Below are 24,959 nucleotides of genomic sequence, written 5' to 3'. Positions count from 1 at the left end.
CTATAATATAGATAATTTATATTTGGTAACATGTGATAAAACTGGGATAATTATAAGTCAGGAACATCCGAATGACTCACTTCTGTGTGCCACGAGCGCTTGCCTGCGAGAGAAGAGGTGTCACAACCTTGCTATTTGTGTATCACAATAAATAATATGTCTGTCATGGTGTATTGTTAGCCGTGTCCGTAAAGCAGGGTTAATTGATACGGAAAATAGGCCCTACGTACTGCATATGTAGGAACAAGTCGACCAGACTGTCAAAAACTGTTTAGCTGACCTCGTAGGCTGTGTCATGCAGATTGCCACTCCGCCAAAAGGTGTGCACTGTAAGATACCGTTCTTTCTGTTGACTGATCAATGGCACAGAACAGGTGTGATCTTGGGAAACAATTTGATTACAGGAGCTGTTGTTTTCCCGGCATGCTGTGTGGTTCGTGAACGACCGTCGAGGGTGAGCGAGGCCTTGCTTACACATGAGATACATAGGCTGGGGTGATTAAGATGATCTCATTCTAACTCACCCATTCATAACGGTTGTATTTACCTGGGTCTACGCCGCAGGTAAACACATATAATGTGCTGTATTGGTTTGCTGTGTACTTTGTATTACGCGTCGATACACCTGAAAGGATGGCAATGGAATCTTGAATCACAGCTTGTAACAAGTACTTATCTTCAGTTAGCAAAAACGTTAAATGAGGCACACTGACAAGAGGCCACATTATTACCGGTTTCGGGTGACGATTTGCCTACTATCGTACTGTCGTCGCTGTTCTCTATTCTGTGGATTTTTTTATATTCGACAGAGTTGAGGGCGTTTTGTTCAAGGATGGATACCATAGGCTCGACCAGCTGTATATTTACTTCTATGCGTTGTTATTGATTGGTATATTCAAAACTAGTGTTTTTTCCGTTATGCTAACCGTCAGCTCTCATTTTTCCAGATCTTCACCAGTCCGAGAAGACATGGGAACAGTTGTTCAAGATTCACGGAACTGTCACGGGCGCTTAAGGTCAGGAGAACACCGTTCCTTCCTGGAAGGTCAGACACTTGTCTGGTCCGGGATTATCATGGTATTAATAGCTAAAACTTATTAAAGCAATCTGCCTGGGTGATTATTTAATACCAGAGGTATTCAGCATGGAGAAGTGCGGTTACCCATTTGGTTAAGTTTGAGGCTTTGTCCGCGTGGACAACGTCTGTGAGCAACAGATTGGACTGGTTCGTCCATTCCTAGATCCCTCAGGTTCCAAGAGTCATGATGGCAAGCATGGCAACTACTAAAGAGAACCGTAATTTTAGTGAGTTGGACCAAACACTAGGCGCTACGGGTAACTTCAACTGGACCAATGTGTCCAGTCTGAACCCTTGGACGACCTCGGTGACGACCTCGAATGGACCGAGGGCGACCTCAGGTCCCGCTGCCCTGATCTCCGAGTGGACCACGGACACCGCATTCCCTTCCACTATGACCTCTGTTCAGAACATCACCATGGACTTTTCTGAGAGGATATGTAACTCATCGTACACGGGGAATGGGACCACATTATGGAATTGCTTTTACAACACGACGAACAGTAGTGGGTTTGACAACTCCACGGAGACGCTAGCGTTTCACTCCACGACTGAAGTAGTGCTGATCGCTTTAGTGGTGTTCGTGTTGATAGTGCTGACGGCATGGGGAAACATCATGGTAGTACTGGCGTTCAAACTTGACAAGGCGCTTCAAACTGTCAGCAATTATTTTCTTCTAAGTTTAGCTGTGGCTGACTTCACCATCGCCGTCGTGTCGATGCCCTTGTACACGGTTTACCTGTTGGCGGGCTACTGGCCCTTCGGCTCCATCCTCTGTGATGTTTGGCTCTCGCTGGATTACACTATGAGTAACGCCTCCGTGGCTAATTTGTTGATCATCAGTTTTGACCGGTATTTATCTGTGACTCGCCCTCTTACCTACCGAGCCAAAAGGACACCCAAGAGGGCTGCCATCATGATAGCCTGTGCTTGGTTTATATCCGCTGTCATGTGGACACCATGGATATTCGCGTGGCCTTACATAGAAGGACAAAGGAGAGTACCGGCCACGGATTGTTACATTCAATTTCTCAAGACTAACACTTTTCTCACAATCGTTACGGCTGTTGGAGCTTTCTATTTACCCGTAACGATTATGTCACTTTTATATTTCCAAATATACCGAGAAACGGAAAAACGTCAGAAAGGTCTAGCGAAACTACAGGCTGGGAAAGAACATAACGGCAGCAAGAAGTCGGCGTTTTCTAGTGACGATGAGGGTATTTCTAGCCTGAGTCAACGACGAAGCGATTCCTCTCCTGATTTAGAGGACATAGATCTACAAGGCGTAGTGCCGGAACAAAAGAAAACATTAGCCCAGAGACTCATCTGTTGTAAGATTGACCGCGATCCGGATTATCTGGAGGAATCGAGTACTAGCGAACCCCCGGGGTCTCCGGATGTAGATAGCCCTTATAGTAACGCCACATCCTCATCAACACGACCGGGGCTTCTAACAACGATGTCCAAGGATGTGACGTTTCATGAACACAATAATTCTAATGCTAAACATAAAGTGAGAGGCAGCCCGAGTAATATGATGATACCCTTGTTGTCCGTGGATTCTCGAAGACCTTCTCCACTTACGCCTTCCACTGACATCACTGGTACATTCAGCCGTCACAGCGACCTGTCCGCCGTCACAGGCATCACGGACGCCGACATCGAACCTCTAATGGAGAGGAGGAATGATTCCATGTACACTATCTTGATCAAGCTGCCGGCGGACGGGGGTTCGAACCGCCGGGAGAAGCCGATTATCCAGATGATAGCGGACAGTGACGAAGACGACTTGTCAGTGGACCGTGTCGAGTGCGGACGGAGTGAGGACAGTGACTCCAGCGACACCCTCGCCCGGAGGAGATGTGAGGTAGAGTCAAGCTTTACCCACAACGTCAGCTTCCGCCCCATGGGACCACCGCCCCCACCACCCACGGGCACGCCAGCCCTGGGCCGGAGAGTTATGCCGCACAGCCACCCAGCAGCAAACACAGATCCAAACCGGATGGTAATGCAAGCTAAACTGGCCGCAAATATCGCCACGAAAATGAAAAGCCAAAGGGCTAGAAGAAAACGACAAGAAAGGAAACAGGAGAAAAAGGCGGCAAAGACTCTAAGTGCTATTTTACTGGCGTTTATAGTGACTTGGACACCATATAATTTGTTTACAGTAGTGGAGGCTTTTTGTACCGGGTGCATCGATTCCACCCTGTACTCTATAGGTAAGTATCATTCATTAATTCATTGGTGTATTATTCTACTATACTCAAACATTCAGACTACAGGATAAGTCTGTTCCTCATATGAGATGCAGTTATACTTTCATCCGATTTAACTGAGTCCTGTATATTGGAGTATTGATGGCTCTGATATCACACACCGTCTGTAATTACCACATATCAGGCGCAGACGACCTACATATTAAGTGTGTTTCAATCAGATCTGACACTGACAGGACCTCATACACTTCTCTGTTACACAGGTCATATATATTCAATCCTCCATACCGTTGCCAGGCCGTTGTCAATGGATAAAAATCACATTCTTTGCTTTCCCCCCCAAAAGGAAAGCCCAGACTTTAAAGAGTTACCATTTCATTATGCTGCCGTTTGATTAAAGTTTTTTCTGTGCCTTTCTTCCCACCGGAATTCAATAGCTTGTGTGTTTCAAAGGAAATAAGTGGATGGTCGTAGTTGACAGACGCTGGGGCTCTGTTCTCCTGATAGAGTGTCGCTTGAGCACTATCCGGCTTTGTTCTACTTCATTACACACAGAAGTCTGCAAATACCAGACAAGAATAGACTATACTCTTTATATATCCTTCCTGTGTAATCGCATTTCCTCGCTACCACCTTTGTTTCATTTGTGTAATAGCAGTTGTGTGTTGAGCAATGCTTCGCAGTATTTATCGCAGCTGTGTTAGTCTTCCAACTCTATTCCTGTTTGAGTAGCAAACTAGACAGGAACGCGCAGATACAGTGTAACGGACCCAGACGACACGTGCTTCTGATTAATGGAGATAGGTGATGAATGACAGCTCTCTTATTATGACATGCCGTGCACCTTAATAGTTTTGCTTTTGAAGGTTGTTTGAAGCAGTATTTCATTGTGACGTTGACAAGGTGGCCAGACAAGTCGTCGACGTTATAAAGCTTTGTGTGTGGCCTGTGAACCTATTCTATAACATCATAACCCTCACGGCATTCTGGACATATGCTTCTGCTTGCAAGAAGCCTAAATGAACAAGTGTGTAATTCCGTTACACTGAGGTGAATTGGCCGTTTTCTCAAGGCTATGTTGTATGTAGCGGACCCCTTGGCTATACGCCTGTCTAATGGACTAAAGTACTGATGATATCATACTACCACTAATCAGGGGTAGGAACCTGTCTCAAGGAGACTTTCCAGTCAGTGTTACCTTATCATTATTCCCTATAATGGCGATGTTTAGCTTTGAGCTATACACACGATGTTTCCTTCCGAACTCTATACGTGAAGAAAAGAGCTAGAAAGGCAATAATGCACTTTTTAGCAATTAATAAAAAATGTTTCTCACACAACACTTTGATTTACTGAAAATAAAGAGACTGTATTAGCATTTTTAGAGAATCCAAATGTAATCTGGCTAAAACATGCAAGCCACTTCACCACAAGAAACACACATGCTGTCAGTGGTATATACTGATTAGGTTCCGTCAAAGCAGCGAACACCACACCTAAAATAGGATCATACCTACGGACATCGTTTAGTCAGTTATCATAACATTTCCAAAGAGTATGCACCCCTACATAACAGTTAATGTCGGAAAGTCTATCCTCAATAACACTCTGCCTTCGTTTTACTCACTTAGACACTTCCGGTTTTAGTGTCCTTGCTACTTCCGGTTGGCGCAAACCAATAAGATAGTTGTTTTTTTATTTGGTGAGCACCAAAGCTGATCAAATAGAGTTGATGTTTATAAACCGAACTGGGAAATTGACAATATTATCACATTATATTTTTTGCGACTGGGAATAAAAATAAATTAAAATGTGCCAGGTCAGTTTGGTGTCGATCTAACTTCCGGTTTAACTGTGACAGTGCGAATGCATTATAATCTTTTCATTAATTTTATATACAGATACATGTCATTACCTGTGATTACGGTATAAAATCCAGCAGAAATTACCACATCCAGTATAGAAGGTTAGAGACCTTTGGTTAGAGGTTAAAAGTTGTAACTTCTAAGTTCAAATTTGAATTAGTTTACCTATTCTAGTTTGAAGTTAGAACTTACAAATTGAACTTTTAGTTTCTAACTAAAATATCTCTATTGACAATCATAACGCAACGGCATCCAGTTACCGGACTTTCAAGCGATAATATTATCCTCTTTTGAACGACAGATTCTTTCATATATTTTTATATGTTAAAGGCTCGTTTACAAAAGTGATTAGAAAACGAGATTTCCTTCGTGCTTTTACGCTACCCTATAAAGAAATGATATAGCAAAGAAATGATAATTCTGAAAAACTCAACTCTTAACCTTTATACTGCCACTGATATGCACTTAGCTCAATGTCTACCATGTTCTGAACCCTCAATATACAAACAGACAATACAAAACAAAATATAAGCATATTTAATGTTTATTTCAGTTGTTTTTTCATACTTCAGTTAAAGAACTTAATGTCAATAATATCAAATTACATGTTATTCTATAATGATATAATATAAGCATATTTAATGTTTATTTCAGTTGTTTTTTCATACTTCAGTTAAAGAACTTAACGTCAATAATATCAAATTACATGTTATTCTATAATGATATAATATAAGCATATTTAATGTTTATTTCAGTTGTTTTTTCATACTTCAGTTAAAGAACTTAACGTCAATAATATCAAATTACATGTTATTCTACAATGATATACTCTACTCTGTAGTTAAAGGCTTACATTGTACAGCATCGACTTTTCATGGCTTGATGATACTCATGTTTTCCATTATGATACCTGTATAAACCGGGCCTTGGAAACCCTGTGTGTTAATCTAAACAAGAGTTAGGCCATTGGTGACCACCACCAGTGGTATACAACATTAAACAGGATAGAAAATATAAAGATATCATATATTACTATGGTATTCCTTCAATGTATAAACATAAACATGCGTCTTTCCCTAGTGCTGTTGTTGGGAATGTTTGAATGGCTACAGACAGATATAGATGTTATTCGAAGATGCGTGTTGATTTGACAGGAATTAAGTACTTTACCAGGATAAAGTTTGATTTATTGTCAAACTTTTTAAAATCTATGGGTGGAGCATATATATATATATATATATATATATATATATATATATATATATATATATATATATATATATATATATATATATATATATATATATATATTACTACTAGTATCTGTTTGTATTTATCGGAATAGTTCGAGTGAGTGATTGAGTGCTTGGGATTTAACGTCGTATTTAACAATTTTTCAGTCATATGACGACGAAGGAATCCTTAGAGTGCATGTTGTCCTTGTTTCAGGACGGCTTTCCGCCGCTCTTTTATCTAGTGCTGCTTCACTGAGACGCCTTACCGAAGGCAAGTAAGACGCCCCGCCCGAGCCATTATACTGATACGGGTCAACCAGTTGTTGCCTTATCCCCTTCATACTGAACGCCAAGAGAGGAAGTTTAAACTGCCTCTTTTAGGGTCTTAGGTTTGACTCGATCCAGGAATGACCCTGGATCTACCGTTCCCGAAGCTGTCGCGCTACCACGGAATAGTTCGAGGAAGAATCCCGTGCTTCATACGCTCACATAAAACACTTGGTTACTTGGTACAAGACCGTGATTTTAATTAAGGCCCTTTGATACGAGGTGTAAGTCATTATGAGGGGGTGTGAGGGGAACGAGCCTGAGCTAGAGGCCACCTGTGAAATGATGTGTCATGATTGAGGCAAGGTCTGATCAGCTATCCACATCGGGGCGCATTAGCTGGGCTGTCGACCTGGCAGGGGCCAGCTGTGGGCAGTTTTCGGGGATGGATGGCCAGGCGGTGCCCTCATAGGCCCTATCATAACGTTACACTACGTCCGCCCGGATCGGACCAGACATGATCAATATTACAGGGGATAGCAATTTAGTGTGACAGTTGGCGGATAGTTCTTTGAGGGTTATCGCATGGGCTGCTATCAATGAGGACGTTGTCCCGAAGCCATGGGAGCAGAAGATGGCCGTGTCCACGTAATTAGTGGCGCTTCTCATGTGCGTTCCACGATTACAGGCTTTCTGGAGAGACACAACGGTTGGCAAAATAAGCTCTATGCTACATCCTAATCCATAATCTTCAATTGACCCACCAACTGCCGGCCACTCCTGTTAATCAATGTCAGTCTTAGTTACACTTAGCTTTGCTGGTGCAACTTCCTCCAACGCAGAGTTACACAACGTAGCACGGAGTTAAATTCCCACCCCTGTACGTGTGACTGTGTCATTCAGATGGCACACCATATAAGTATCATTGGACTACAGTACGTGTATATCACTATATAATAACACTGGGCTACATTACAGAATAAAGTATTCGGGCTATGGGCTATGCCATCTTAAAGTACCAGTACAATATATCACCGGATTAAGTATTATATTACTGCATGGACTATTTCCTCGTAAAGTATCACTGGGCTATATGACCGTATTAAATATTACTACATGGGCTATATCCTCGTAAAGTATCACTGGGCTATATGACCGTATTAAGTATTACTGCGTGGGCTATATCCTCGTAAGGTATCATTGGGCTATATCACCGTATTAAGTATTACTGTGGGTTATATCCTCGTAAAGTATCACTGGGCTATATCACCGTATTAAGTATTACTGCATGGGCTATATCCGCGTAACATATGCTTGAGTACGCTTAAGGGGCACGGGAGAAAACATCTAGGCCACATAAACTCTCTGTTGGACTAAATCAACGTATTAAGTATTACTGCATGGACGATACCCTTGTAAAGTATCACTGGGCAATATGACCGTATTAAGTATACCCGCATGGGCTATATCCTCCTAAAGTATCATTGGGCTATATGACCGTATTAAGTATTACTGCATTACTACTGCACATCCCCGTAAAGCATCGTTAGGCTATATCACCGTATTAAGTATTATTGCATCGGCTATATTCTCGTTAAGTATCATTGTATCACCGTATTAAGTATTACTTCCTCCAACGCAGAGTTACGCAATGTAGCACGGAGTTAAATATATACCACCGTATTAAGTATATTACTGCATGAGCTATATCTTCATAAAGTATCATTAGGCTATATCATTGTATTAAGTATATTACTGCATGAACAATATTCTTGTAAAAGTGACATTGGGCTATATCACCGTATTAAATATATTACAGCATGGACTATTAACACCACTTACAGCCGCACAGAGAGAGTTTATGTGGTCTGTGGTTTTCTCCCGTGCCCCTTAAGCGCACCCATGCACAACGACTTAAGCAGAATAAGGTGAAAATACATTGATGCTAATGGCTACTTATTAGACGCCACTGGTCCATTAATTTAGGTATAGCCTATATCAAAGCAGTATATTCTTGACTCCATGTCTCTCCGCCTCAAACAATGTCTCTTCGCCTCAAAAAGTGACATCAAATTATTCCTCGAATATCAACATGCTGCCTGTACAGGTATATACGGGAAACAGCATTTCATCTTCCCATATCCAAACAGGTAGGAAAGCGCTCTTTATATTCCTTGATAACAACTGTTCATGCAACACTGTGAAATTGTACAGTCACGCACTACACCGTACTGACACTTCCGGCTATTTATTTATTTAATGAGGACAACCCACAGCTAATTGGCCTCTAGGGAATCTCCTCTGACATACATTTGTTTACAAGTAAGTACAATACAAATACGACAATTATAGGGTATACAGATAAACATTGATATGTATACAGTGATAAATATTCAGGGAAAAATATTCATATAAATGCCTGAACACGTATATTTCCAGATAAATATATGTGATTACATATGCATGTGTATACGTACAGTAACATACAAAACACATAAAAACATGTTAAATATGAGTTATACAGGGGAAATATGTGGGACTATAGATGGAAATAGAGAGCCAATAGTTTTTGTAAAAAGCGCTTAGTTGCGACAGTGAAACGGTGGACACTTGTAAAGACAGATACGTTATCATCTGTTCTTAATTCATCATATCCGTTGATCAAGGTTTCACACCTGCGCTTTTGGAAACAATTCTTAAATACAGAATAGTGTGCACAAGGGCAGATTATCCGGGCCAGTGATATCTTATTGCTTTCCTTGTGATTCAAACCATTCTTGAATTTATTTTACGCTGCTTGACTCTGCTTGGTGATAAAAGCTGGTTATTTCCGCGGTGTTCAAGATTATTTCATAAATATAATGGTGGCCTATTTTATTATTTTGACATCAAGTCTGTATGGATAAACGGGAAACCACTGCGTCACGGATAGGGTACACACCACTTGAGTGGTAAAACATCCGTGATACGATGAACACGTGATCTATGTGGCGTTGACATTGTCCAAAGTTTCCCTTTGTGCCATTATGACCATTATTGTACAGTGAAAATGTCTGTCAGCTATTAGTTAGGTCTTTAACCTGCATGGACGAAGAGACGGCACATGCTGTTAGCTGTCTGACGGCGAATGCTGTCTGAATTCGAAAATTCAGCTGACTGAAGAGGCGCTGAGTGCTATCTGAAGATTCGACAGCAAGTTTTGCCTGAAGATTTGCCTGAAGATTCGACAAATTCTGTCTGAACAGCCGCCAAATGCTGTTTGAAGAGTCAACGGCAGATGTATGAAAATCTGAATGATATTTGAAGATTCAGTAAATGCCCGGCGAAGACCCGCTAAATTTCATATAGATGAGAGGCGAAAAACTTTGCATTTGCAAATGCAATATGAAAGTTAGCAAATGTTGGATGAACAGCCGGCAAAGGGCTGTGTGAAAGTTGGCAAATGTTGGATGAACAGCCGGCAAAATCTGTATGAAAGTTGGCCAATGTTGGATGAACAGCCGGCAAAGGCTGTATGAATGTTGGCCAATGTTGGATGAACAGCCGGCAAAGGCTGTATGAAAGTTGGCAAATGTTAGATGAATAGCCGGCAAAGGCTGTATGAAAGTTGGCCAATGTTGGATGAACAGCCGGCAAAGGCTGTATAAAAGTTAGCAAATGTTTGATGAACAGCGGGCAAAGGCTGTATGAAAGTTAGCAAATGTTGGATGAACAGCCGGCAAAGGCTGTATGAAGAGGTGGTATATGGTGTGAATTACGAGCCAACAAATGTCAAACGAACAGCAGATAAATATTCTGAACGAAAAGGCGGAATAAATACTGATTGTCTTCTTGGTTCATAGCATGCTGTTGTAACATTTTAGCGTTTTCTGTTCTCATAGTTTACATAGATCATAGTTACACTATGCTATGTTATAAAACGTACGTCGTCCGCGACCAAGTGTTTGCAAAACTAACTGAGCGGGATCTTGCACATCTGATACCATACTTCATTACGAGAGAAGTTAAGGTTAAGTAATTTGATCGTAAATACTTCATTTGACAGCCTGTTTTCCCAAAGCTTTGACCCGCTGTTTGGGCGAGAGACTGAATATAGTGAGGGGTGTGACCGCTGAGTCAGCGCATTTTTCTGTTGTATTAAAATCATGCAGAGAAAACAGAGACAGAGACACAAGGAATGACGATACATGCATCTGTATCCAATTTGGACACCTGACGTAGCCCCGTGTGACGTCATTATAAGCCTGTCAATCCGCAAAAGTTACGATGTAAGTCTCAGATTGAGGTTGTGTCTTGTTCAGATTGGCGAATTGACAGCGCCTCTTCTAGGATACGTATTTAAAGTTATTCATCAGGAGGACGTACTGCTGCGCTGATGATAATGGGTCGGTGACATGATTTCGTCTAATTTCTTCTGAGACGTGTCAGCCCTTCAGGTATTTGGAGCGTCGCTGATTGCTTAACAAATCATTGTCAGTAGTAATGACCACCGTGGATACAAGTAACGAGCCCACAAGGCAAATCTTGGAGAGTTTTGTGGGGAAACATAATAAAAAGGCTTTAAATAGAAAAGTTATCTAATGGACAAATCTAAATGTCTCCTTCCGTAGTTATAACTATATGTTTATAACGAGATTATCCTTCACAGTGCTCGGTTTCTCAAACAGGTTGTAACGTTACGCCGGTCTAATCACCAAGACGTCGTATACTGACGGCTTACACCTCCTTGGTATTTGCGACCGGCGTAAGGAAGAAACCCTTCGAGAAAGAGCCCCACGACTGATGTCTTTTACCACGAGGGCATGCGATTAGCACGCACTACCAGTCGGTGTAATGTTTATGCCGTTCTTTGTTATAAAAGAAGTAATGTGGGCTGATTATACTTTTCAGTGTTGACTTACACTCCTTTCCGGTGTAGTCTACAGTATACTTTTTGGTGTAGGGCCGGAATGGTGTCGGTCCTTAATTAGGCCATACTATTTTTGGATGTAGAAGTCTACACTATAAAGTAATATTGGACAACACTGCTTTTTGGGCAGTGTACGTATTTATTAAAATGATGTAATGATCTGATAAAAGAAGCGGACTCACAATGGTAAAAATTAAACCGATTGAAACGATACCGTCCATTGTACGTATATAAGTGAACTGCTTGTGATGCACGATTTTCAACTCATCATGGTTAACACAGAACAGTGAAAACACATTAGAAATGTTGTCTGGGCCCATTTGCCATTTGGCCACACAACACTATAGAACACGTGCACTGAATCAGTATTGTCTCTGTATGAACCAATCGCCATGACATGGGGGCGGTATTGTCGAAGTGGCGTTAAGCCATAACCATTCATTCCTTCTGAACCAATATTTGGAGGTATGTCGTATTGCCATATTTGATGGGTTGATCCTTTCCAACTAAAAATACATCTGATTTGTTATGATAACAATAACTCCCATTTGGTATACACTAATCTACATATCATATTTAATACTATAGGAAGTAAATGTCTTTTATTTTTGAGAAACAATGTCATAGTTCTGGTTAAACGAGGAAAACTCCACCAACATTCATACACCAAGGCCAAGTATGGAAATCCGATATTCATCGTAAACGATATATCCTTGCATAATGATTCAAAACTGTGCTCTATTATAGAAGGATAAGGACACCCATACATTAAATATATGTCTTTAAAACTGAAATTGTTCATTAAGACGATAGTTTTTCTTTTGGTCTGTTTTTATTTCTATAAATTGCCTGGTTCGTGTGGGATAATGCTTTATCATTGCTATACCCGTGGTATAAATCTGTGAAACGAAATGCCCCTGGCTGTATAACAAACTGAATTCCAGGTTTATCAAGTGATGCCTTAATGAACATTGAGCCCCAAAAGAGGTGTGTCTAGAATGACAAAGCATCAATAATAAAGGAGCTTTGCAATAAATATATTTTTTTAAAGATTTAATGAAACCCTATCAGAAGGCTCTCGGATAGTTATTTCAATCGTTAAGTCCAACAGCGATTGCGTGACGGGAGAAAACAACACTATAACGTTTGTACGCGAGTTAAATAATTCAAATTGTGTAATTTATTAATAATAAAAAAAATGGCGACGTCCGAGTTATCTTGAAGGCTAAATGTGAAATGGTAGCATGCCTTGTAACACATGAAAGTCCATGCATTTTCATGTTTTTGTTTCACATGATTTGCCTTTTCATGTATGATCCATGACTAGGGGCAGTCGCGTATACAGACATAGAATGAAAAGATTCGGCCATAATGCGTCGTATTCACACAAAGGTACACCATCAAATGGAATACTGAATATCTAAGTCTTATTGTTGTTTTTTTTTTGGCTGTTCAATTTATTCGAACGTATGCCGTACTCAAGCCACGTTTACGTCAGTTAGGTTCGTGAATTTTTGCACACCTATTAGAATCCCAAAAAGTGGGGACGCATGGCCTGATACCAACTCCACAAACTATTTGTGATTTAAATAAAAATCTGAATGAAAAAAGATGTAAGTGCTTATTTTAGGGCACCAGAATGTTATTCTTAAAGAAATGTATCAAAATTTCAATGGATGAAAGCTAAACATTGTGAGGACATTTTAAAGTTTGAGTTAAGCCAGAAATGACTTCGTGGAATCGACACCAGGTACCTGACATAAATCCACAGCTCAATCACTCGTCAAGGTCTTAATAATTCATTCTGGAACCCATAAGCCTGGGCCAGAAAGAGAGCGCCCTCTATATCTGACCGAGTCTAGATTCTGGACGCGCAGAAGGGTGCCCTAATGGTTTTTTTGTTGTAAATATTTTATAATAGGTACAAATACAAGTCAGAGTTGACATTCATTCCTCTAGCTGAATTCATGGTATTTATGGCCTTTCACACGATCAAATTCATTACCGAACATTCCGTTGTTTTATTTTATTTCCGGGGTTCAGTAATGCGCATACAAATCTTCGCAGATTTGTTGAAATCACGATCTGTCCTAACAGCGGAGGGTTTAGTGTAAATGGACCCCGCAGTTATCTCCTATTATGTGGTCAAATAATACAATACAGCTGGTATTTGCGGATCATTCCCCCTCGCTGCCATATCATAGAATTCCAGTGTTTCCACTGACGATATTTCCATATATATTGCAAAATGTTACCATGAGCCTCTTGAACATTTCTGCTTGTTGTCATAGTGACAAGATAAACAGTCTTTGTCGCCGTTGATCGTCGTGTTTGTGAAGAGGGGATGTTAGTGTCGTCCAGCGCGCGCTTTATTCACAGCACTCCAACACCCTTCTTTTCTCCCCAATCCCACTTGCTGTTGGTCTATAAAACTGTCTATAGATTTGGAAGGGTGAAGTTTGAACAGTGAATTACCTCATTCCAGAAGCACAAACAAGGAAATGCAAAATCTATACAGGCTCAGGTCGGTTGTATCTAGATTAACCAACTTTCTAGCACTCAGTATCGGTATAAAAGCGCCCTTTCTGACCCAAAGAACATGTTGCCGGCCTGGCCGATTATTGCAAAGACGCCATTGTCCCTTTAGTATAGCATTGGTCCATATGCCCGTGGTACCGTATGCCTTAACTCGGCTGTGTAACAGAAGGAACCGACGTGTGACTATACGTACATGACAGGGATCCAAACTGTAGTACCATATTGCCAGGAGGCCCACTGTCTACTGTGACCCGTAAGCACAGTGGTACGATATACTATGATACATTGCCAATATTGATGTCTATCCATGCGTCTCAATAGCTTTGATGTTAGCAAAGAAGCTGGCATTACCCAACGAAGTATCGTAACTCATACGCTTAGTTTCGACGTACATATCTGATGCATATATGATATGAGTGCTTCTGTAACTTTATCCTCCGTTCTATTGTATATGTGTACGTACCATCGAATATCTTTCCTTGTAACCAGTAGATAGGGGAATATCCTGCATGCTAAAGACAACACTAATTTTCAATACAAAAAATTACATAGGGAAAGGTAAAAGTGATAGTTTTACGATTGGCATCACTCTTCCTTAAAGTTACAAGTTACTTTTTGTGTTACAGAAGCTTTCCGTGATGGTAAAAAGCTGTTAAAGATGTTATCTGTAATGTTATAGGCTGTCCATGAAGCTACCGCTGCCAGCGATGTTATACAGTTGGCTGTCAAAACGGTTCATTCATGATGTAACAAACTACACTCGAAAGAGCCATCTGTGATGTTAGAAGTTGTTCGTGATGTTTGAAGTTATCTGTGATGTTAGAGTATTCATCTGCTTGTTATATTATAGAAGGGAGTCCTGAAGCTTGAAGCAGACGACGACGTCAAATTCTTGTAATTATTCCATGTTGATACTTTACGTTACAAATAGTCAGTCAAGAGATAAACTTTAAGCTAGTGACATACTCCAGCCACATACGATCACAACGCACGTTAGCACGATCCCTTAGGACTTTGGGGCTGTTTCTGTGTTAGTCTTTTTTGCAGATGCCACATGTAACAAGCCCGCTGGATATCAATACTATATGCACTGGCCTTGGATTTGTACTGGGCATGAACAGGTCACTCAAGAACACAAAAAAACCATTTATAAGCGAACATGCGTGTGATGTGTACCGCGATCTAGGCTGTGTTTGTAAAGCTAAATTTAAAGTACTCCATCAGAAGAAATCTTTTTCATCGTAAATTTACAGCGTATACTGGACCCTTTAGAAGGTTCCTTCCGCTCAGATGACAGCCATATTGGAATGGTATAGCAATGGCCTATTGTGTTTGTTATCCATTTTTGATTTAATTCTGTTTACATTTAACTTGGTAGACTATTTTTGTTATATTTCATGATTGGGTTATGTAATCAAATATAAGAGAATGAGTTAATGGAATTGAATCTAAATGAAATTAAATCAGAACAGAGCCATGTCATCAGAGACGTTTTTATTTGCTTACCCTGTATTTTTGGAACATGAGTAACACTGGACTGTTGAAGTTTCATGTATAAACCTGCTGAAAGGTGCATCTTGCTGCAGGTTTGAGGTATTTGACCTATAAAACAGGAAATCCCAGTGGTACGACTTACGTCTATCACAAATAGTCTGGATATTCAGATTTGATTAGAAGTTCTAACATGTTTGTCTTACTTGGCTTGAGATACTCACGCCATTCATGTATTGGCCACCATTAATGACGCCATTCGTATTGGTTTGAAGTTCGGACGCCATAAACCTGCGCGCTTTGCCTTTTTTTTTTGTGCTGACAGATTCCTTGTGTGTTGGGACAGGAAATCAGTTCAGCACTCCATTATCTCTGACGGAATTTGTCGTCGTGTTGTTTAAGCTATTATGCTTCCACTTTTTGGCATGAGAGGTTCCCTTCCTAACCACCGACTTCCTGTGTCAGACCTACAAGCTGACAGGAGTGCCTTGGTCCTCCTACCGCCCTAAGGAACATACGGCTCTCCATGGGATCTGAAGTTTAATCAATACTTTATTAGCCTCTTAGCTGAGGGTTTCCAGCGTCCATGACTTCAACCGGTCGCATTGTCACGGGCCGAGGAAGCGGGTCGCGGCCGATCAGTGACGTTCGGCTATTGAACACTTCTCTCTCCGTCAGGGTGCACCATCGGTCCTGATAATCCACAAGTCCCCTATATCTCTGACCGTGGGGCCTTCTCACCTCGATCCTCTCTAACAAGATTGAGGTTCCAAGCCAACCAGACAGTTTCCAGGCAAAGAGGCGTTTGCCGGATTTTTATAAAAGCAGACAAGCCTCTCTGGAATGTTCAAATCGTGAGGAAGCATATGTATTTGGTGGTTGGGTGAACCTCAACAAAACAAACTTCCCTACCCCTGTTCCTTACATCAGCGGGACGAGAGAAAAAATAGTTGAATTAATGACAGAACCATCTGCTGCTTTGTCAACAGGTCTTGCTGGAATCGCTAGTCCCCAAACAGTATTCTAGCCGATATTCCAACAAGGTTCGCTGATGTTTTATGGGTGTTAAATTTGGCAGGGGAGCCATTTGAGTGTCTGAGAAAAATACTAGCTCCATCGATCAGAAGGAGGAGTTCATCGGTTGAGGCTTTCTCGACGCATGGTGAAATATTTGTCGATAGCGTTGACCAATCCGTGAGGAGGTTGAATACAGCCTATAGCTGATGGAGAAGCAGCTGTTGGCGGCCTGCTCCGCGGACATGACCACAAATTGATTCCTGCCGAGTATTTCCCATTATATGCATATCCGGTTGCTGCAGAATACAACTTTTCGTAAAGCAAATACATGTCATATTACAATGATAGTAGAAAAAAGTCGACTTCTCGGTGAAGATGGGAATTTTTTTTAACCACCGTCTGTCATATGTCGAGAGTTGGCAAAGTTTTATTAACATGTGTCTTTGGCATGGTTAGCATACTAAATCAGTGGATGTTTTTTTATTATCGGTATCATATACTTAGAAGGTGTAATCTCATACAATAATGTCTAGCATAGCCTGAAAGTATGTAAAGCTTAATTCGGTCAAGTACACTTTCCTTTGTACGCAATACAGGTGCTTATCTTCGTTCTTTGTCAATGTGGACGAGTTTTATGATTGACCAAAAAGTCCCCTGCTGTGTTAAAAGAAGTTACAGCAGTGTGTGTTAAGGCAAATGCACTTGTACCGAGATCTTGTCTCCAACATCGCCAGTCGTGTCTGTTTAAAAGTTAAAAAGTATAGTTAAAAATTGTAAACCAAAGCTTCTTTGAAATGAAGGGTTCGAGTTTTCCAAACCAATAACGAACTCATTCGCTGAGTTATTCATGTTCTCCCTGGGCAAAACGCTTAGTTAGGCCATGTGAAACTGTAATCCAAATCGCTCTGTTTGAAAATCGCCAAATACAAAGATCGATGAAGAAGAACCTGTGTTCTTGTATAACACAACATGATTGCGTTCTGCTGAAATCAGAAAGATATTGGTACATGTAGGTAAGGACGGGCTTTATATCACACCAAGAGGCTTGGAAAGAATCTGCTCTCTGGAAAGTGATGGAAGATTGCATTGGGTAAGGGTGGTGGGCTCTAGACGGAGGGCTCAGAATACATTCCCATCGCAATATTCGTTGTTTTCAGTACACTGAAATAATTGTAAACCAAAGATTCTTTGAAATGAAGGGTTCGAGTTTTCCAAACCGCGCTGTTAATCGCTATTGCACTCTGGTAATTTAAATTCCATTCAGAGATGTGACTACGTGTTCCAAGCAAGGCTTGGTTATATAATGCCCAGTTCCTACAAATACATTGGGCCTTAAAATACAAATTCATGGACCAGTTGCACACTGCTTTAAATATCGTGAAATGAAGAGTGTGACAAGCCCGACAAAAAGCTTTCTCACTCACGCTTTCTTGTCGTCATGTTTACTGTGAACCAACTTATCTATACACATACATACATTTTATCTCGATGACAGACTGAGTGATAATCAGTCTTTCTACAGACTTCATGTACTCACTGTTGATAACGGCGTGAAAAAGTCTTGAAAATGGGATAAAATATCATTCAGGTAAATAAAAGTAAGTTGTTATTGAACACTTACTTACTTACTTGAACAAGCGAGGATATTTACGAAATTGTGTAAATGCCTCTTCTGTTATCATCTTTGGTTACAGATATGGTTTGGCTACTTGCAAAGAAAACCGACATAACTTACAGTTTAGTGCATAAACCATTGTGCAGAATTTTGGAATGATTGGGAAGCAATGGTGTAAGTGCATGCTAATTACAAAATTTTTTACTGGCTCACTACAGAAGCACATCTGCTATTGTAAAGCTTTCAGATATATGGAATCCTTCTAGGAACATCGTCTGCTAATTTGTTCTTATGCAGCTTGCACAAGAAGACCTGCGGAAAGATGTTGCTGGTACAGTAGTAGCTCTACATGTAAGGAGGATGGACATTCGCGAACTTCACTTTATACTAGTATTTCATTTGGGTTGTAGACATTTCGGTCTGATAGTTATTTCGCCTCTGGTCATTTTGTCTGCCAGCTAAATTTTCCAGCGTCTTTAATCTGCAGGTCGAGATAAAGCGAGCGAAACATTGCTTCACTTGTCCTGTACGGGCACTCCAGAGACCTTTCCCCCAATTAATATGTTTAGCCTGGTCACTGTGCTCTGATAGTGCTGACCGGATGGCGGCTTGAGCCCCGCCGAGACCGTGTCTCCAAATTGGGTACACGCAGGCCCTTGTAGACCAGGCTAATCAAAGCCAGCTTATGAAAGCCATTCGGTAACTACTCTGACAATGCAGTCTATATCCACTGAGTATAGTAACCCCGGAGCTAAGCTGAAGGTTGTAGTATATTTGAATGGCCTAGAAATTTCTAACTGCAATATTTGGTTTTGCCAAGCCTGAATTAAGACGGGTCATATTCTTGCTTCCTCGCTACTCCATAAACAGCTGATCATGATCGACATGGTATATCCAGGAGAATGACTTGCTGGCTGAAGCTAGTGACGTGTACGATAAACGAAATCTCGGAAGACTAACATAACATTATACTTGTATTTAAACCATTGACGCATTTCGCGCAGTCGCTGTGAGTTCAAGTCCAGCTCATGCTGGCTTCCCTTTCGGCCGTACGTGGGAAGGTCTGCCAGCAACCTGCAGATGGTCGTGGGTTTTCCCCGGTTCTGCCCTGTTTCCTCCCACCATAATGCTGGCTGTTGTCGTGTAAGTGAAACATTCCGGCGTGAAAAGACCAATCAAATAAATAAAATAAATTAACACGTTTCGTCTCTTTTGAGACTTTTCAAAATGGTACAATTAATAGTCACAAGGAACATATATATATACATGAATACAGTTGTGTAGTTTGGCCTGCTAAATGTATACACAGAAATAAGCTTACAGGGATTTAGATCTGTAGACAAATAGAGCTTAAATAAACTAAACAAACAATAGTTCGGGCTTGAATTTCCGAAAGAAGTGCTGTTCCACATGAACACGTTTTGTAGTATCCTCCGAAAATAATTTATAAAAGGGTAATATTGCGAATTTAATCATCATATTTTGGGTACATGCCCAATGTGTTTACTGGCTTTCAGATGTCGTAAAGAATCAGTGTTGATTTGTTGTCGATGGACCCTCGTTCTGTTCCGCAGAGTATCTCCACTTTCACCCATGTATAATATTTTTGACATCCATTACAAATGTGAAGTACAGAAAAAGTCCCCGTGGACATAGAACTGAATTTGGCCTAGATTAGTGGTTGTTTCAAGTTATTGGCTTTTCTGTTTGCTTTTAGAAATTTTGTTCCCTCAAATTCAGTACGAAGTCTGGACTGTAAGGGAATTTGATTGGTTTGAATGGCAGCATATACGGTGTTATTGTTGGAGTTAAATGTAGATATAAAGATTATAGGATGAGATTCGCGTGCACGGGCTAAGGGTGTTCGTAAAGGTGTAGATCAATAGGGCGTGTCTTTTTAATTCTTCCATCAATAAGTTTCACATGTATACATGTTTACGTCTAAATGACATTGAAAGCGACGTTAAGAAACAATGGAGTAAACAAGACTATACAATAAATTTATTTTAAATTTCGTCTTATTCAGTTGCTTTAGTCCAGTACCTTGTACCTGACAGAGGTAAATTAAAATACAGCACTAAGTCCACTCAAATAACTTGTGAGATTTTTGTAGTATAACTTTCCCAGACAGGGTATACAATAACTATACGGAGAGCAGACCTAAACCCAGTCTTCTCCACCGCTACATGACCATAACAGCTGAATACGCTTGTGTGTTAGCAATATAAAAGAGCCAACATGACACCTTCGTGGCATATTAACACTAGCTACTTATTGGTCTCTTCACTCTACCGCCCCGAGAATTAGAAAAATGCCGACTAAGGCCTACCGAGGGTTTGTGGAATGACCCGATGGTGATAGCGATATCATTAAATCCAGCCAAGCAGTTTCCCCAGCCTCCTCCAGTGGTCGTATCTGCAATCACATACATGGCAGTTGAAAGCCTACCGGGATTTGTGGCATGTACTAAATTCCGATTTACCAACCCCATAAAACTGATTAACTTCTTACACACATCAGCAGATTGGTTTTCCAAGGGAGTTAATTCATGACTAGGGGGAGAAAGAAAACGAGTATGTGCAAGCCGTTCTCAAGTACAGAAATCTGCTCAATCAGACTTGTTGATGATGGACGGACAAAATTCCTCGTCTGAATTTAGTTTGCTCTCTATGCTGTAAGACTATTATTATATCATGTAACATAATATATCTTTACATTAACCAATATAGCTGCATTAAACAGCTAGTAAATATCAGTTTTCTTCTGAACTTTGGACAGCTATCATCGGGTGTAAGCTATCATCGGACTGACCACAGAGGCTTTAGTAAAACTGTAGTTTAAAGCCATTTTTAGCACCCAAAAACACGGCTGGGATTTTCATTTCTTGTACTTTAATTATTAAGGACACGTATTCAACTGCGTATTAAGAAACAATAAACATATGTTTCATGTATACCTTAACACAGGTACGGAAACATCTGTGTATAAAACATCACCATAAGTCAGATCTGCACCAACAAACGCCATATTTATAACACATAAGAAAACACCAAAACACCACGGAAGATGGTTATCATCGACTCTATATAACAGAATCGTGAGTTTAAATATTATACTGACGTTGGCACATAATATCTGTACATGGATGAAAGTAGAAAGTCTTTGAAATAGCGTCGTACGCAGAATCATCAGTCACACTGGATGTTAGCGAAAGCCGCTATATCAGCATGCTTGACCTTTGACCTGATTCACTGATCAGTGAACTTCCGACATGGCTAGACATGACTAATTCCCGTTTCATTGTGATACCTGTAACAAAAAATACATTCTGCTAATTGCTCATTTCCGCTCGAATCCAAGTTAGCTGTCAATTACCGGCTTAGCTCTGGGGTGTCGATTGTTTAGCCTTGTGTAAGGCGCCTTGGCCATCAGGCCGTTCTATGTCCTCGTCCCTCAACCTTATAACCTGTCCATTCTTTATACTGACAGATTACCCATTCGTGCTGCAATAAAATGGCTTCCACAGTGATATTTCTTTGCACACGTTACTCAAGCATTTTCCTTGTCGTTAGAAAAGTTCGCATTGGAAAGAGGTAGAGGTTAATTCGTCATGTCGATACTCATTGATTGTGCCCGGGTATACGCAGACACTTTGAAAACGCATAACTGACAAACGGGTATTGGCAGTGAAAGGTGTTTATTATTAAAGGAAAACTGGTTTATTAAGGTGTTAATTATTAAAAGTAAACAGGTTTATCAAACCGTCTATTGTTAAAGAAAAACAGATCTTTCAGTCGAAAACCATAGAAGAGTATATTGTCCTGACCAGAAAGCGTCTTTATCTCTCACAAATGTAATGTTTTTCTGAGCATTTTTTCCCCTGAATTATATAAGAATTTCACTATCTATTATGTCATGTTTTCATGGCCTGACGGTATATATTGCCTGAGCGATGGTCGGCATGGACCTGGTACAGACGACCTGGATGAGAACGAATAAACACACTCATTTATCTTTTTCCTCTTTTTTTTTTCTTTTTGATTGTTGTTTAACGCCTGGTTTGTCTTGTCCATGTTACGGGTAACAAAGCAATGTCTTTCCTGCATAAATGTTTACGCTGCAAAATGGCCGCCACCTTTCAAGTCATCCAAAAATATGCAACTTAACACTGCCCTGGAAAATAAACACCTTGTGCGCTGTTTGTAGCTCGTATAAATAACGGCATCTGTTATAACATTGCGAACCACTAATATTTTATCCGCAGTGATATTGAACGAGTCTCTGAGATGGTAAGTTTATCGGAAATGTTCCTCTAGAATCAGATTTTTGTTGTATTTCCCCTGAGTCTCTGTCATTTTCAGTTGGTACGGGTTTAGAGGAGTTCATAGACTACACGTTTTGTTATTGCTTATTATGGTGGCAATGTAGCTAGTCACGATGGTGTTTACAATATCCGCCATAACGTAGCATATGGTGGAAAGAGTTGAACACTGCACCACACTACCCCGAATAGAATGTTGTTGTATAAGTCATTCGGTGATGATAATCGGAAGAATTCTGAAAAACTGAAAGACGCTAAAATTGAAAACAATGCTGAGAGAGGCTTTGCGATTTAAAAGATAAAACTAACTCACACAGCTTACCATTTTATCTTATATGGCCCATCTAAATCTAAATCCAAAAAGTGTAAGTAAAGAAATCAAGCCAAGTTCCATCTTCACGAGAAACTCATTGTTTATCGTAATTCTTATACGCCCTGCTAACTATATACTCAAACTGATCGATTAAATGATCAAACGTCTGTAAACATAATCAAGTGGTAAACCCACTGAGTTAAGCTGGGGAGGATATGAGAGTACTCAAAGCCTACAAGAAGATCGATGAATCATGAATGATTACTTGAATAATAATTTGCCATTCCGAAAAGTACACAACTTGTACACTTTGATCTCTAGATTTGCTCAGTGAATAAGTATATATCTTATTTTGATGTACGCAATGGCGTTGTTTGCTTGGCAATCAGCATTCTCGGAATTTGACTCGGTACGAAACAAACTTCAGCGGTTTCGGGCTACACAGCAAACACAAAGACGAAGGTGTTAAAGTATATTATACCCCAAAAAATGAAAAAATGTGGCAAAAACTGAATATTTCACGCTGCCATTCTGTTTAACTCCCTCCACATAGGGCATGCATTATAGACCAATCAACAACAAGCTTAAACCAACGCAGCTGACCTAGATACGTCCAGCTACGTATGTATGACATCGTGTCTTATTGTTGTGTAATGTAGAGATGTATAGTTTTAATGTACATGCATTATGACGTCATGCCGCTGAGCTTGCCGTCTTGAAACAAATGTTTCTTTTTTAAAGTCGAGGCGTCTGGGTGTGAACTGTAAAAAAAAAAATGTAAGTACAAAAGCGATATCTACAAACTGTGCGAAATAACACTTTCATCACTGAAGGAAATTCCGAAAGTTCACCTTTACATAAAGCAGGACGCAAATCTAACAAGTAAACAAACTCAGTTTTCTTTCTATTTATAGACATAACAGCGTGATATGATATTAGTCGGGGAGGTAAACGTACCGGCGGGTATGTTACGTCACACACTCGATGCTGTTTGAAAGGTCAGCTCTATGTGAATCACAGGATTCTGAGTGCTCTTCTAGATAAAACTCGTGATCTAACCATATTTAAACATATGTTACTTTGTCACAGCTTGGTTCGGCTCAGGTGTGCTTCTTGTACTCTGTGCCAGACCCAGAGATAGAAACAACATTTCAACAGTACTCTTCAGAATGAAGAGGTAGTCGTGCATATCGGTGTAAATGATCGGATTTGATCACAAGGCTATGGGTACTGGTGCCAACATGTTAACATGTCAGTTGTGTGGCTCGCTATATGATCACTGAGGTCATTGTAGACAGGATCAAACAAGCCTGACAGATTATGGCTGACTGCCTTCTTTGTGCAGAACTGATTTGTACGTTGTACATATCACGGTGGATTGATTCTTTCCGTATTTAAAACTGCACACTGCATAATGTTAGGCCTACATACAATTATGATCTTTATCATAACAACTGCTCATAATTTCAGAAAGAATATGTGTGACTCGGCGAAACACGTGCTTAACAGGTCTGTGCAGAAGCCACGGAAGCCAGGGGTTTGGTAAGGAAACCGTTAAAGACCATCTGCCCGGCTGAAAATTACCGTACAATCCCCTCTTTACCACAGTAACAGCTATAAATGAGCCCTACTGTACCCTTAAGGTTACACATGCGCAATTCGTGCAACTGGGCCCATGATTTGCTTCCGAAATGAAGAATGAAGGAGTACTGTTACAGAGATATTACAAGTTGTTGATACACCAGAAATTTCTGCACTGCTGTTTTGCACCTAGTTCAAATATATCAGAATTTTTTGTGTAGAACGGAAAACTGTTTGCCCAGTGTTACTACCCACCCCCACTGTAGGTGCCAAAGTGACAAAATACTATGATTTCACTTCCAGCAACAATAGCTCAAAATATGGTGATCATGCTAGGTTGATTTTTGATATGTTGTAGAGAAGTGCAAGCTGCATGGAGTAAAAAATTTTGGGCGAGATATCTAAATATAGCTCACGTCATGGAGAAGACCACACGGTTTGGTACAAATATTTTTGATTGGCTAAAATTATGTTAGCCGATGTTTTAATGCATCTAAGTCGGATCATTGT

At 40.4% G+C, this 24,959-nt stretch overlaps 1 protein-coding gene across 1 annotated transcript in view; it reads left to right on the top strand.

Moving 5' to 3' along the window:
* Nucleotides 1-1,265: 1,265 nt before the first annotated feature.
* LOC135466963 (muscarinic acetylcholine receptor M1-like) overlaps nt 1,266-24,959 on the top strand; it is a 28,605-nt gene continuing 4,911 nt past the window's right edge. The window contains exon 1 of the mRNA XM_064744717.1: nt 1,266-3,300. Within this exon, the coding sequence (XP_064600787.1) occupies nt 1,266-3,300 (2,035 nt within the window). The remainder of the gene's footprint in view (nt 3,301-24,959) is intronic.

Source organism: Liolophura sinensis, chromosome 6 (genome assembly GCF_032854445.1).
Source record: "Liolophura sinensis isolate JHLJ2023 chromosome 6, CUHK_Ljap_v2, whole genome shotgun sequence".
In the NCBI taxonomy this organism is placed as follows: domain Eukaryota; kingdom Metazoa; phylum Mollusca; class Polyplacophora; order Chitonida; family Chitonidae; genus Liolophura; species Liolophura sinensis.
This window is presented reverse-complemented; position numbering and strand designations above follow the sequence as displayed.